At 44.7% G+C, this 12,079-nt stretch overlaps 1 protein-coding gene across 6 annotated transcripts in view; it reads left to right on the top strand.

Annotated features, from left to right (window-relative positions):
- LOC122551857 (uncharacterized) overlaps positions 1-12,079 on the top strand; it is a 54,980-nt gene that overhangs the window by 17,601 nt on the left and 25,300 nt on the right. For all 6 annotated transcript variants that reach the window (XM_087989424.1, XM_043694392.2, XM_043694393.2 and 3 more), the window contains 3 exons: positions 4,319-4,462; positions 8,157-8,217; positions 9,001-11,238. In XM_087989424.1, the coding sequence (XP_087845550.1) occupies positions 4,319-4,462; positions 8,157-8,217; positions 9,001-11,238 (2,443 nt within the window). The remainder of the gene's footprint in view (positions 1-4,318; positions 4,463-8,156; positions 8,218-9,000; positions 11,239-12,079) is intronic.

The following is a 12,079-nucleotide window of genomic DNA, read 5'->3' as shown; positions in this document are numbered from 1 at the left end:
GTCTGTGTACTGTCGGGAACTCACTGACCTTTTGGTCATGTTCCTCTTTGATGAATCAATGTTAACAATCATCTTCCAGGTAGCATTTATACTGTCAATGTCTTCCAATCTGTTGGATATCGTTCTCTGAAAGATTTCTAGATTCCCAAAGGAATCCTGGTCCATATTGCTGTGTTCCTGGTCCATATTGCTGTGTTCCTGGTCCATATTGCTGTGTTCCTGGTCCATATTGCTGTGTTCCTGGTCCATATTGCTAGATTTTCAACTTGTGGCCAGTGGGTGAATCTTGAATTGAATTGAGTTTATTGTCACGTGTACCGAGGCACAGTGAAAAGCTTTGTTTTGAGAGCTCCATTGCTCTGACCAATGGAGTTAAACCTACACAGATTTTTCTGGAGCCCTTTCAGCTTTGGAACTGAAACCATTCCTGTACACCATCATAATGTTCAGGGATTTGCTGTGTGATCTCATGGGACAGCGTGAAATTTGTGATTTAATTTTCCCCAATCTCGAGACCAACACAGAGGACTCACCACTGAAACCCATTCAGAATCAGTAAGTTCATCGACCTTGCAGGTCAGTCTCAGCTTTTAGTTTTGTCTTTTGTAATTCGAAGAGGACATTCCTATTTCTGAATGATATAGAGGTGTTCAAGGCTTACCCCTTCTTTGAGTCTCAATGAGCAGTCAAATGGCAGAAGGTCAGAGGGGACAGCGAATCCACAACAAGTGATGAGTTTAGGAGGAGGATTGGAGTTGGAAGGAAGGGGAGGGGAGGGGAGGAAGTGTCCAGAGGAGCTGTGGTACTTGATGGTTGTTGGAACTTCTATTCCTTAACATGTGAAAGGAGGAGAAAAAGCTCCTTGTGAAGGCTTCATGTAAGATGAAGAGTAAAATGGAACAAGAGACTAGGACAGTTTTGAGCCAGTGTCAGGTGATGCTGATGGACACAGAGATCAGTTAAAGTGCATGTGGATCTGTGTGTGGATCTCAGGAGACTGTGAGAACAGCTGTCCAAGGAATTTTGTGTGTCTCAGCGATACCTGTGACCCTGGATATCAAGACTCTCTGATACTGCGTGATCTGTGTTCAGTTTTCTCCCGAAATGCCTTGGCAAAAGAAGCTATAATGTTAGTGAATGGTCAGGATCTGGAACGAGGGCTTTTGCCCAAAACATCAACTCTCCTGCTGCTCAGATGCTGCCTGACCTGTTGTGCTTTTCCAGCACCACACTCCCGACTCTAATCTCCAGCATCTGCGGTCCTCTTTTTGCCGAAGATCTGGAAGACACCAGTTGAGAGTATGATGGAATTGTCTCCACTTACCTGAATAAGTGCAAGAAGCTTGACACCATTTAGAACAAAACAGTCAGCTTGTTGACACCCGACCCAAAACCTTCGACCTTCACTTCCTGCAGGTACTGATACAGTCACAGCAGTGTGTACCATCTACAAGATGCACTGCAGTAACCTCCCAAGGTCCTTAAACAGCACCTTCCAAACCCAAAACCACTTCCATCCAGATGGTCAAGTGCACCAGGTACATGCGAACACCACCTCCTGCAAGATCCCCTCCGAGCCACTCATCATGCTGACTTGGAAATATACCTGCACTCTCCGAGTTCAGATCCTGAAACTCCCTGACCGTCAGAATCCTGACGATGGCTCAGTGGTTAGCACTGCTGCCTCACAGAGCCAGGGACCTGCATTTGGTTCCCGCCGCAGGCGACTGTCTGTGTGGAGTTTGCACATTCTCCCCGTGTCTGTGTGGGTTTCCTCCGGATGATCCGGTTTCCTCCCACAATCCAAAAGACATGCAGGTCAGGGTGAATTGGCCAGGCTAGATTGCCCGCAGTGCTAGGTGCATTAGTCAGGGGTAAATGCAGAGTAGGGGAATAGGTTTGGGTGGGTTGCTCTTCAGATTGTCAGTGTGGACTTGTTGAGCCAGAGGGCCTGTTTCCACACTGTAGGGAATCTAATCTAAAAAGAACCCAGGGTTTGTTCATGAAGACAGTTCATCAGTATCTTCTCCAGAGAAATTAAGAATGTACAATGAATGGTGGCCAGCCAGCAGCACCTTTATACCATGTCATAGAGTCAGAGATGTACAGCATGGAAACAGACCCTCCGGTCAACCCGTCCATGCTGACCAAATATCCCAACCCAATCTAGTCCTACCTGCCAGCACCCGGCCCATATCCCTTCTGTCAGGTTTACTACAGCGATCACAATTTTGTCAGGTTTACTTTAGTGGTGGAAAGGGATAGGTGTACTCCACCGAGCAAGAGTTACAGCTGGGGGAAGGGAAATTACGATGCAATTAGGAAAGATTTAGGAAGCGTAGAATGGGGAAGGAAATTGCAGGGGATGAGCACATTAAAAATGTGGAGCTTATTCAAGGAAAAGTACCTGTATGTCCGAGATAAGTATGTACCTGTCAGGCAGGGAGGGAGATATAGAACACGTGAGCCGTGGTTTACTAAGGAAGAAGAAGAAGGCTTATGTTAAGACAAAATGTGAAAACTCAGTTAGGGCGCTTGAGGGTTACAAGGAAGTCAAGAAAGACCTAAAAAGAGAGCTCAGAAGAGCCAGAAGGGGACATAAGAAGTTGTTGGCGGATAGGATCAGGGTTAACCCTAAGGCTTTCCATAGGTATGTCAGGAATAAAAGAATGACGAGAGTTAAATTAGGGCCAATCAAGGATAATAGTGGGAAGTTGTGTGTGGAGTCAGAGGAGATAGGGGAAGTACTAAATAAATATTTTTCGACAGTGTTCACTAAAGAAAATGAAAATGTTGGCAAGGAAGATGCAGAGATACTTGCATCTAGACGAGAAGAGATTGAGGTTCACAAGGAAGAGGTATTAGAAATACTGCAGAGTGTGAAAATAGACAAGACCCCAGGGCCAGATGGGATCTATGCTATGATGCTCTGGGAAGCAAGGGAAGAGATTGCCGAGCCTTTGGCATTGATCTTTAAATAATCATTGTTTACGGGAATAGTGCCTGAGGACTGGAGGATAGCAAATGTGGTTCCCTTGTTCAAAAAGGGTAGTAGAGACAACCCTGGTAATTACAGACCAATGAGTCTCACTTCATTTGTTGGTAAAGTGTTGGAAAAGGTTATAAGAGATAGGATTTATAATCATCTAGAAAAGAATAATCAGATCAGGGACAGTCAGCACGGTTTTGTGAAGGGTAGGTCGTGCCTAACAAATCTTATTGAGTTTTTTGACAAAGTGACCAAACTGGTAGATGAGAGTAAACCAGTTGATGTGGTGTATCTGGATTTCAGCAAGGCGTTCGATAAGGTTCCCCACAGTAGGCTATTATACAAAATGCGGAGGAATGGGATTGTGGGACACATAGCAGTTTGGATCAGTAATTGACTTGCTGAAAGAAAACAGAGGGTTGTAGTTGATGGAACATGTTCATCTTGGTGTCCAGTTACTAGCGGCGTACCGCAAGGGTCAGTATTGGGTCCACTTCTGTTCGTCATTTTGATAAATGACCTGGATGAGGGCGTAGAAGGGTGGGTTAGTAAATTTCCGGACGACACTAAGGTCGGTGGAGTTGTGGATAGTGACAAAGGATGTAGCAGGTTGCAGAGAGACATAGATAAGCTGCAGAGCTGGGCTGAGAGGTGGCAAATGGAGTTTAATGTGGACAAGTGTGAGGTGATTCACTTTGGCCGGAGTAATCAGAATGCAAAGTACTGGGCTAATGGTAAGATTCTTGGGAGTGCAGATGAGCAGAGAGATCTCGGTGTCCAGGTTCACAGATCCTTGAAAGTTGCTACCCAGGTTGACAGGGTTGTTAGGAAGGCATACAGTGTTTTGGCCTTTATTAATAGAGGGATTGAGTTCCGGAACCAGGAGGCTATGCTGCAGCTGTACAAAGCTCTGGTACAGCCACACGTGGCGTATTGTGAACAGTCACCGCACTATAAGAAGGATGTGGAAGCTTTGGAAAGGGTTCAGAGGAGATTTACTGGGATGTTGCCTGGTATGGAAGGAATGTCTTAGGAGGAAATGCTGAGGGCATTGAGGCTGTTCTCGTTAGAGAGAAGAAGGTTGAGAGGTGACTTCAACACTGTAGCAGTTTATAGTGTGAGCTGGGATTTCATTGGACTGGATATGCTCTGGGCACTGTGCACTGTAACTGTCAGGTGAAGATTATCTGTCGACAGGTTATCTCAGATGAATGATTTTCAAAAAATGTGAGGAGCCCTCTGACTGGCTGGTTGCATTGTCTTCCACAAACTTCCTTGACCTATCACGTCATTCCATTGACACACACTGCATTGATTGCTCCTTTACAGCGAATGGTATTACGCACGGAGCCCATTCCTATCAGATAGGCTCCGCTCTGACATCATGAACAAGTTATACTCCTTGAATGGAATAAACTTCGATCTGGATTTGGAGGGTGTTGACTTGGACTCAGCCTGGCCATTGGGCAAACGGTAAGGAGACAGATCAAACTGACATAATAGTTACAAGTACATGCCTGTCCATGGACATGCAACCGGGGTACAGTCCCACATAGACAGGCACTGGTCCCGCACACAGTGACTCGCACTGGGGTACAGTTCCACACGACTGACACACACCGGGATATAATCATACACACTCTGACCCTCACTGGGGTACAATCATACACACTCTGACCCTCACTGGGGTACAATCATACACACTCTGACCCTCACTGGGGTACACTCCCACACACACACTGACTCCCACTGGGGTACACTCCCACACACACACTGACCCTCACTGGGACACACACCCACACACACACTGACTCTCACTGGGGCACCCTCCCACACACACTGACTCTCACTGGGAGACACACCCACACACACTGACTCTCACTGGGGTACAGTCCCACACACACTGACTCTCACTGGGGCTCGGCTCCTTTCGGTTGTGTTTTAAGGAAACAATCTGTGGTTTTGTAAAATGGAAACAAAACCATTTGGAGAGTGTGCTGACCTCATTCGGTCATGAGCAAAAAGGGGAATTGCCGCCATGTGAAAGGAGCAGCAAAACCAACAGTGTTCACAAAAAAACAGTCTGTCTGTTGGTTATTTTATGAATATTCTCATCCCGCAGACCCTTCAAAGCAATTCACTCACTCCCTTTATTCTGTGTATAATCACTCACACCCATTGCTCAGATTCAAGTCTGGAAGCAACTCACTCCCAAATATCTGTTATTCTATACTTAAAAATCATCCCGACCCTCTCGATTAGATTCCAGTCTGTAATTCACTCCCAGGTATCTGTTATCCACTATAGATAAAACTGAAAGCACCACAACTTCTGTTAGACCCTGAGCGATGCGCTGGCTCAGTGTCACCCTGAGCGATGCGCTGGCTCAGTGTCACCCTGAGCGATGCGCTGGCTCAGTGTCACCCTGAGCGATGCGCTGGCTCAGTGTCACCCTGAGCGATGCGCTGGCTCAGTGTCACTCTCATAATAACAATAAGTTTCAAGGAGAATTTCTCTGTCTGCAAGGCCGAACAAGATCTCTTGTCACATTGGACCACGCCTTGTTTTTTGAGGGGTGGGTGACACTGACCAGGCCAATATTTGTTGCCCATCTCTAATTGCCCAGAGAGCATTTTAGAGGCAACCGCATTGCTGTGGGTCTGGAGTCACATGTAGGCCAGATCAGGTAAGGATGACAGTTTCCTTCCCTAAGGGACATTCATGAAACAGATTTTTTTTTTTTTTTTTTTTACAATAATCAATTATGATTTCATAGTCACCATGGGGTTTTTAATGATCCATATTTTATTAAATTCAAATGTCATCATCTGAGATTTGAATCAACAAACTCAGAACATTAGCCTGGCATTTTCACTTACTATTCCACTAACATTATCACTATGCTATTGCCTCCCGTAAACATTGCTTCTTAACACCCTATCCTGCTCCCGTTGCCTGGGTCTTTCCCAGTTCTCGCCCCATCTAACCACCTGCCATTCCCAGAAATCCCCACTCACTGAATACCTGCTGAAGGGCTGATATCTGCAGCATCTTTAAAATACTGCCCTGCACTCAGACAAGAACTGACATTCTGAGGCTGTCCTGTTCATTGATGGACAGTTGTTTCAAAGATGTTCCAGAAAGGGAAAATGTGCAATCGTTCTCCATCAAGGATCTTGAGGTCCAGGTAGATGAGAAGGGTGAGCTGAAGAGGACACTAGACCTTGTGTTACAGACTAGGCTAGACCCACTCAAAATATTTTAAGAAGATAGCCCAGACCCTAACATTTTCTTATTTTAAATTTAACATGCTTTCTTCTTGCTGCAATTCAATTGGCCAAACTACTCGATGTTAAGCAAAATACAATGTATTTATTTATTTAAACACTATTTTTAAAATACAATGCAAGAAAGGAGAATTTAGGATACCAACTCTTTGGAAAACTTATAATAGATACAGTAACTATTACTAATTAACTGTTCCAATATAGTACCATCCCATAACCACATCCTTTGGCAAAAAGGCAAATTAAAAAAAAACAAATTTTTTTCCACAGGTAACCCAGCTACAGAGAGAAACCCCAGCTTCTAGATGTAACCCACAGAGGGAAAGATAGCTCCTCCTTCAAGACCACAATAGCAACTGCTTAACGCTAACCATAAAAACTTCAAAAAAATTAGAAATCCTGGTCTGTGAGAGTTGGCCACACCCGTCCAGGCTGCTTCTATTGTTCCAACTTTTAAAAAGAAATCCCAAGGCCCCCACATGGTCAGGCAATGGTCTAGTGGTATTATTGCTTGACTATTGATCCAGAAACTCATTATAATGTTCTAGGGACCTGGGTTCAAATCCTGCTATGACAGATGGTGGAATATGAATTCAATTTTTAAAATTCTGGAATTAAGAGTTGACTGATGACCATGAAACCATTTTCAATTGTTGGAAAAACACATCTGGTTCACTAATGTCCTTTAGGGAAGGAAATTGCCATCCTTATCTTGCCTGGTCTACATGTGACTCCAGACCCACACTAATGGGGTTGACTCTCAGCTGCCCTCTGAAATGGCCCAGCAAGGCACTCAGTTGTATCAATCGCTAGAAAGTCACAACAAAGCAATGAAACCAGTCGGATCACCTGGCATGACCTTGGAACCAGAAAAGACAACTGAAAAACACAAACAGCCCTATCGACCATGCGAAGTCCTCCTTACCAAAATTGGGAGAGCTGTCTCACAGACTAGGCACCAAAGATCCTCAGACAGCACCTTCCAAACCCACTTCCATCTAGAAGGACAAGGGCAGCAGATACACGGGAACACCACCCCCTGCAAGTTCCCCTCCGAGCCCCTCACCATCCTGACTTGGAAATATATCGCTGTCCCTTCAGTGTCGCTGGGTCAGAATCCTGGAATTCCCTCCCTAAGGGCATTGTGGGTCTACCCACAGCACATGGACTGCAGCGGTTCAAGAAGGCAGCTCACCCCCACCTTCTCAGGGATATACACGGATGGGCTATCAATGCTGGCCAGCCAGCGACGCCCAAGTCCCACTAATGAATAAACAAAAACAGGACGAAAACAACACCACGTAAAGCCATGGCATCGTCACACCTAGCAGCCCAGTTGAGATTACCAGCCCAGACAGTGTTGCTTCAAGGTATGGAGCAACAGCCAGCAATGCCACAAGAAGGTCCATTCAAGAGTAAATGCCACACTGTTCTCTCTGCTACCTCACACTCACTGTAGGTACAACCTCATGCTGTGAGAGCAGGAGCTCCAGGATTTTGACCCAATGACACCGAAGGAACGGTGATATATTTCCAAGTCGGAATGGTGACTGACTCAGAGGGGAACTTGCAGGTTGTGATGTTCTCATGTATCTGCTGCCCTTGTCCTTTGAGATGGAAGTGGTCATGGGTTTGGAAGGTGCTGTCTAAGGAACCTTAGTGAATTTCTGCAGTGCATCTTGTAGATAGAACACACTGCTGCTACTGAGTGTTGGAGGTGGAGGAGAGTGAATGAACATTTGTGGATACTAATGTTTTTAATATTAATGCTAATTTTTATAGTAACAGCCAAATAAATGTGTAGCTATTTGTATAAGTAAGATTTAATACACAATTATCATTATCATTAATCAATGCCCCCACTTCTCCACTGATTACAGTGAATATAAAACTCCCAGGAAGACAATGACAACAAGAGTTCAATTCAACAACCTGTTTAAGGTAATGAGTGTCTTCAAAATAATGTCCAATATATTAATTTTATTGTGTTTCTGACATTCTGGGAAAAGCAAACATTGCCACTTCTGATCTTTAGTTTCAGGTAGAGCACAGAGGTAAAAATGGTCCTCATCAATCACTCCCAGGACAGGGACAGCACAGGGTTAGATATAAAGTAAACCTGCCTCTACATTGTCCCTATCAAACAATCCTGGGTCAGGAACAGTACAAGGTCAGATACAGAGTAAAGCTACCTCTACATTGTCCCCATCAAACATTCCCAGCACAGGGACATAAACAGAAAATGATTAAGTTTACAGCGGGTCAGCCAAGATCCATGAAGGGAAAGCAAGCTAACATTTCGAGTCTAGGATAACACTTCACCAGAGCAGGACCTAGACAGCACAAGATTAGATACAGAGTAAAGCTCCCTCTACACTGTCCTCATCAAACACTCCCAGGACAGGGACAGCACGGGGTTAGATACAGAGTAAAGCTCCCTCTACACTGTCCCCATCAAACACTCCCAGGGACAGGGACAGCACAGGGTTAGATACAGAGTAAAGCTCCCTCTACACTGCATTATGACTCTCGCAGCATGGTTTTAGTTCCAGGTAAATGTTTGCTTTATAAATAAAAATGCTGTCTGTGACCTTCCTGTTGAATCCACTTGATTTTGTTGATCATTTTCCACCTCCCATGTTAATGGAGGTGGGGACAGGAATGTTCCATGATTACTGCTTAAGATCTGATGTTCAACATTGTTGAAATTGGCTTCATATTCAGGGGCTGTACAAGAAGCTAAATTATTGGTCAGAAGAGGAACCTGAGCATGAGAAGCCAGTGGTCAATGGAAGGACGCAGAGTTTCATGAAATCTAAAGAACCAGGAATACCACTAGGAGCATCAACAACACACAGTGCCTCAAAGGGTCTCGGTGATCTCCAAGGAAACCAAGAACCAATTCTGGAAGTGTGTACTAATGACTCCAGGTCAGATCCAGGTCAACGACTACAATCTGAACATGATGAGCAAGTGCTTCATCGTGAAGAACAGAACATAGGACTGGTGAGCAACTTGAAGCAAGAGCTTGCTGTATCAGAATTGTGCAGAGGCAGCAGCCAAATTGATGTTCAGAGGTCTCAGGATGCTGTATCCCCCTCAACAACAGATGAGAAGAGAGAGACTGAACTCAAAGTTATAGCAGAACAGCGATCTCTCTTAGAAAAACTCAGCATAGATCTAACCGAGAAAGAGCATGTCATCAGGCAACTGAACTTTCTATTCAAAGAGAAAGAGAAGAGCCATGAGGAGGAGTCCTCCAAACTTCAGCAAGAGATCTCAAACTTCAAGGAATTGCAGAAGAATATTGAGGAACAATCAAACAAGGTGGAGCAGTTGGAGGACAGTAACAACTTCCTGAATGAAACGGTTGAGGAAATGGATAAGATTCTTGATGAACTGAAACAAGCCCTGGTCGAGAAAGATCACGAGAATATGTTACTGAAAAAGGAGCAGGTAGAAAAGATGGCAGCAGCCCAACAGTTCCACGAGGAGGAGTTGGAGAAGCTGAAGCTCACACTTGACGAACATCAAAAGGAAGACGATGGATTGAAAGGAGATACTGACCAAAAGCGAAGAACAGTGAAGCAGGAACTAAAAAATATAGAGACAATTCTGGTTCAAACTCAGAGTCAAATCAATTTGGAAAATGGGCGTCAGTTGATTGAGATGGAAGAGCTACAGATCAAGCTACAAGACCTGGAGTCTCTCAACAATTCACTTGAAGAGAAGTACAAGGCAAGCCAACAGGAAGTCAAAGAATTAAAAATGTCTGTCATCTCACTTCGGTCAGAGATCAGCAAACTCCAACCTCCTGAGAAACAGGTGCTTCAACAGAGTGGTGCTGCTTTTCCCTCTCCTGATGGGAGGGAGTTAATGTTGGCAGCAGACAATGGGAATCCTGGAGAAAACCTGAGACAAGACCAAAATGAATTGGTCAATCAAGAGCTGGAAAGGAATGAATTCAAACAGGAAGACACTGCAAGTTTGGAAGTCCTTTCTGCCTTGAATTGGGAAGGCCAACAGGCTGTGCTGAAAGAGGAGAACATGAACGTTGCCACAAGGGGAAAGGAAGAACTAAATGTTTTGAAGGACAAATTGAAGGAGATTACTCAGAAATTAGAGGCTTCAAATGCTGAGAAGTTAGAAGCCACACAGAAACTGGAGGAAACTGTGGCCCAGCTCCATATATTAATGGCAGAACAATCAAGTACAGACAACCAAACAGTGTCGAAAGACCAACACGTGGCTCACGAAGAGGAGATGAAGGAGAAGTTGGCAATGTCTGCAAGAAAATATACAGAAATGATACAACCTGAAAGTGCTGAACTAAGACAGAGTTTGCAAGAGGTCAGCAAGGGGAGAGTATCTACACAGAGGGAGCTGAGCTCAGCACTTTCTGCCCTTGAACAGTCTGGTCAGGAAGTCACCAAGGTTAAGAAGCAAATGGAAGAGCTGGAGAACGCTCATAATCTCAAGATTCAAGAAATGCTGGGAAGAATCAAGGCCGTTGAAGCTGAGAAGAAAGCACTGGAGCAACAGAAGGAGAGCCTGAGGAAGACAGTTTCCATTCTCGAGGAGGACCTGCTGCAGCTGAAGGACAATAATGCAAAAGTTGAGCTGAGTAATGAACCATCTCAAGGTAAGATGGAGAGAGACCAAGGAAAGATGAAGCAGTTCAATGCACAGCTGGTACAACTGTCTGCTGAGAAGGTTGAATTGGAGGGAAAGACTGTCAGGTTGGCAAAGCAGCAGGAGGAGGGTGGAGCCTACCAGCTGGAGAGTGCACAGGACAGCAAGGAAAAGTTGGCATCCCTGGCAAAGGAAAATGAAGAACTTCGAGCTGAATTACAGACGATGAGAGAACAACTGAGCTCACTGCAGCAATCGATGCGACAAGGGAGGTCAGAGTTTGAGCTGGAAATGGCCAAGAAAACAGCGGAATGTAACTTGCAAACAGAGGTACAAACTCAGTCTCTCAGTAGTGGTGCCAAACAGTGACAGTCTTTTGCCTGTTACTTTGCCAAATTTTGTTGTCAATTTGGTGTGCAGGGGGGCAATTTCAAAGTTTGAAGATGACTCAAATCTTGGAAGAATTGTAATGTGTGAGTAGGCCAATGTAGAATTCCAGTTTCAAGTTGGTGGAGTTGGGGGATATGTGACAAATGAAGTCTAATGCAGAGAAGTGTGAACTTATGGACTTTGGTCAGAAGAACATTGAATGACAAAATAAATTAGGGGGTAAAATTCAAAAGGGGAGAGTGGTGCAGGAGCAGAGAGACCTGGCTGTAGATGTATTCAGATCATTGAAGGTGGCAGGATAGATAGAGAGAGAATTGAGTAAAATGTATAATGTCCTGAGCTTTGTTAATCAGGGGACAGAGTGCAAGAGCAAGGAGGTGAAGCTGAACTTGTACAAGAAACTTGTTAGACCTCAGCTGGAGTGTAATGTACAGTTGTGGTTGACAGATTATAGGAAAGATGTGAATACCTTAGAGCGCAGAAGTGGGTTACAAATTTTTTGTAAATTAATTCTTGGGATATGGACATCACTGGCTGGGCCCAGCATTTATTACCCCGTCCCTAGTTGCCCCTTGAGAAGGTGGGGGTGAGCTGCCTTCTTGAATCGCTGCAGTCCATGTGCAGTAGGTAGTCCCACAATGCCCTTAGGGAGGGAATTCCAGGATTTTGAGACAGCAATTTTTGAGACTTGCAAGTTCCCCTCCAAGCCACTGACTATCCTGACTTGAAAAATATATCACCACTCCTTCAGTCCAAATCCTGAACAGCATTGTGGATCTAC

This window comes from Chiloscyllium plagiosum, unplaced genomic scaffold (genome assembly GCF_037043375.1).
Source record: "Chiloscyllium plagiosum isolate Xiang-an unplaced genomic scaffold, Cpla_swu_hap1 HiC_scaffold_7, whole genome shotgun sequence".
Taxonomy (NCBI): domain Eukaryota; kingdom Metazoa; phylum Chordata; class Chondrichthyes; order Orectolobiformes; family Hemiscylliidae; genus Chiloscyllium; species Chiloscyllium plagiosum.
The sequence above is the reverse complement of the archived record's forward strand: the minus strand, read 5'-3'. Positions and strand labels throughout refer to the sequence as shown.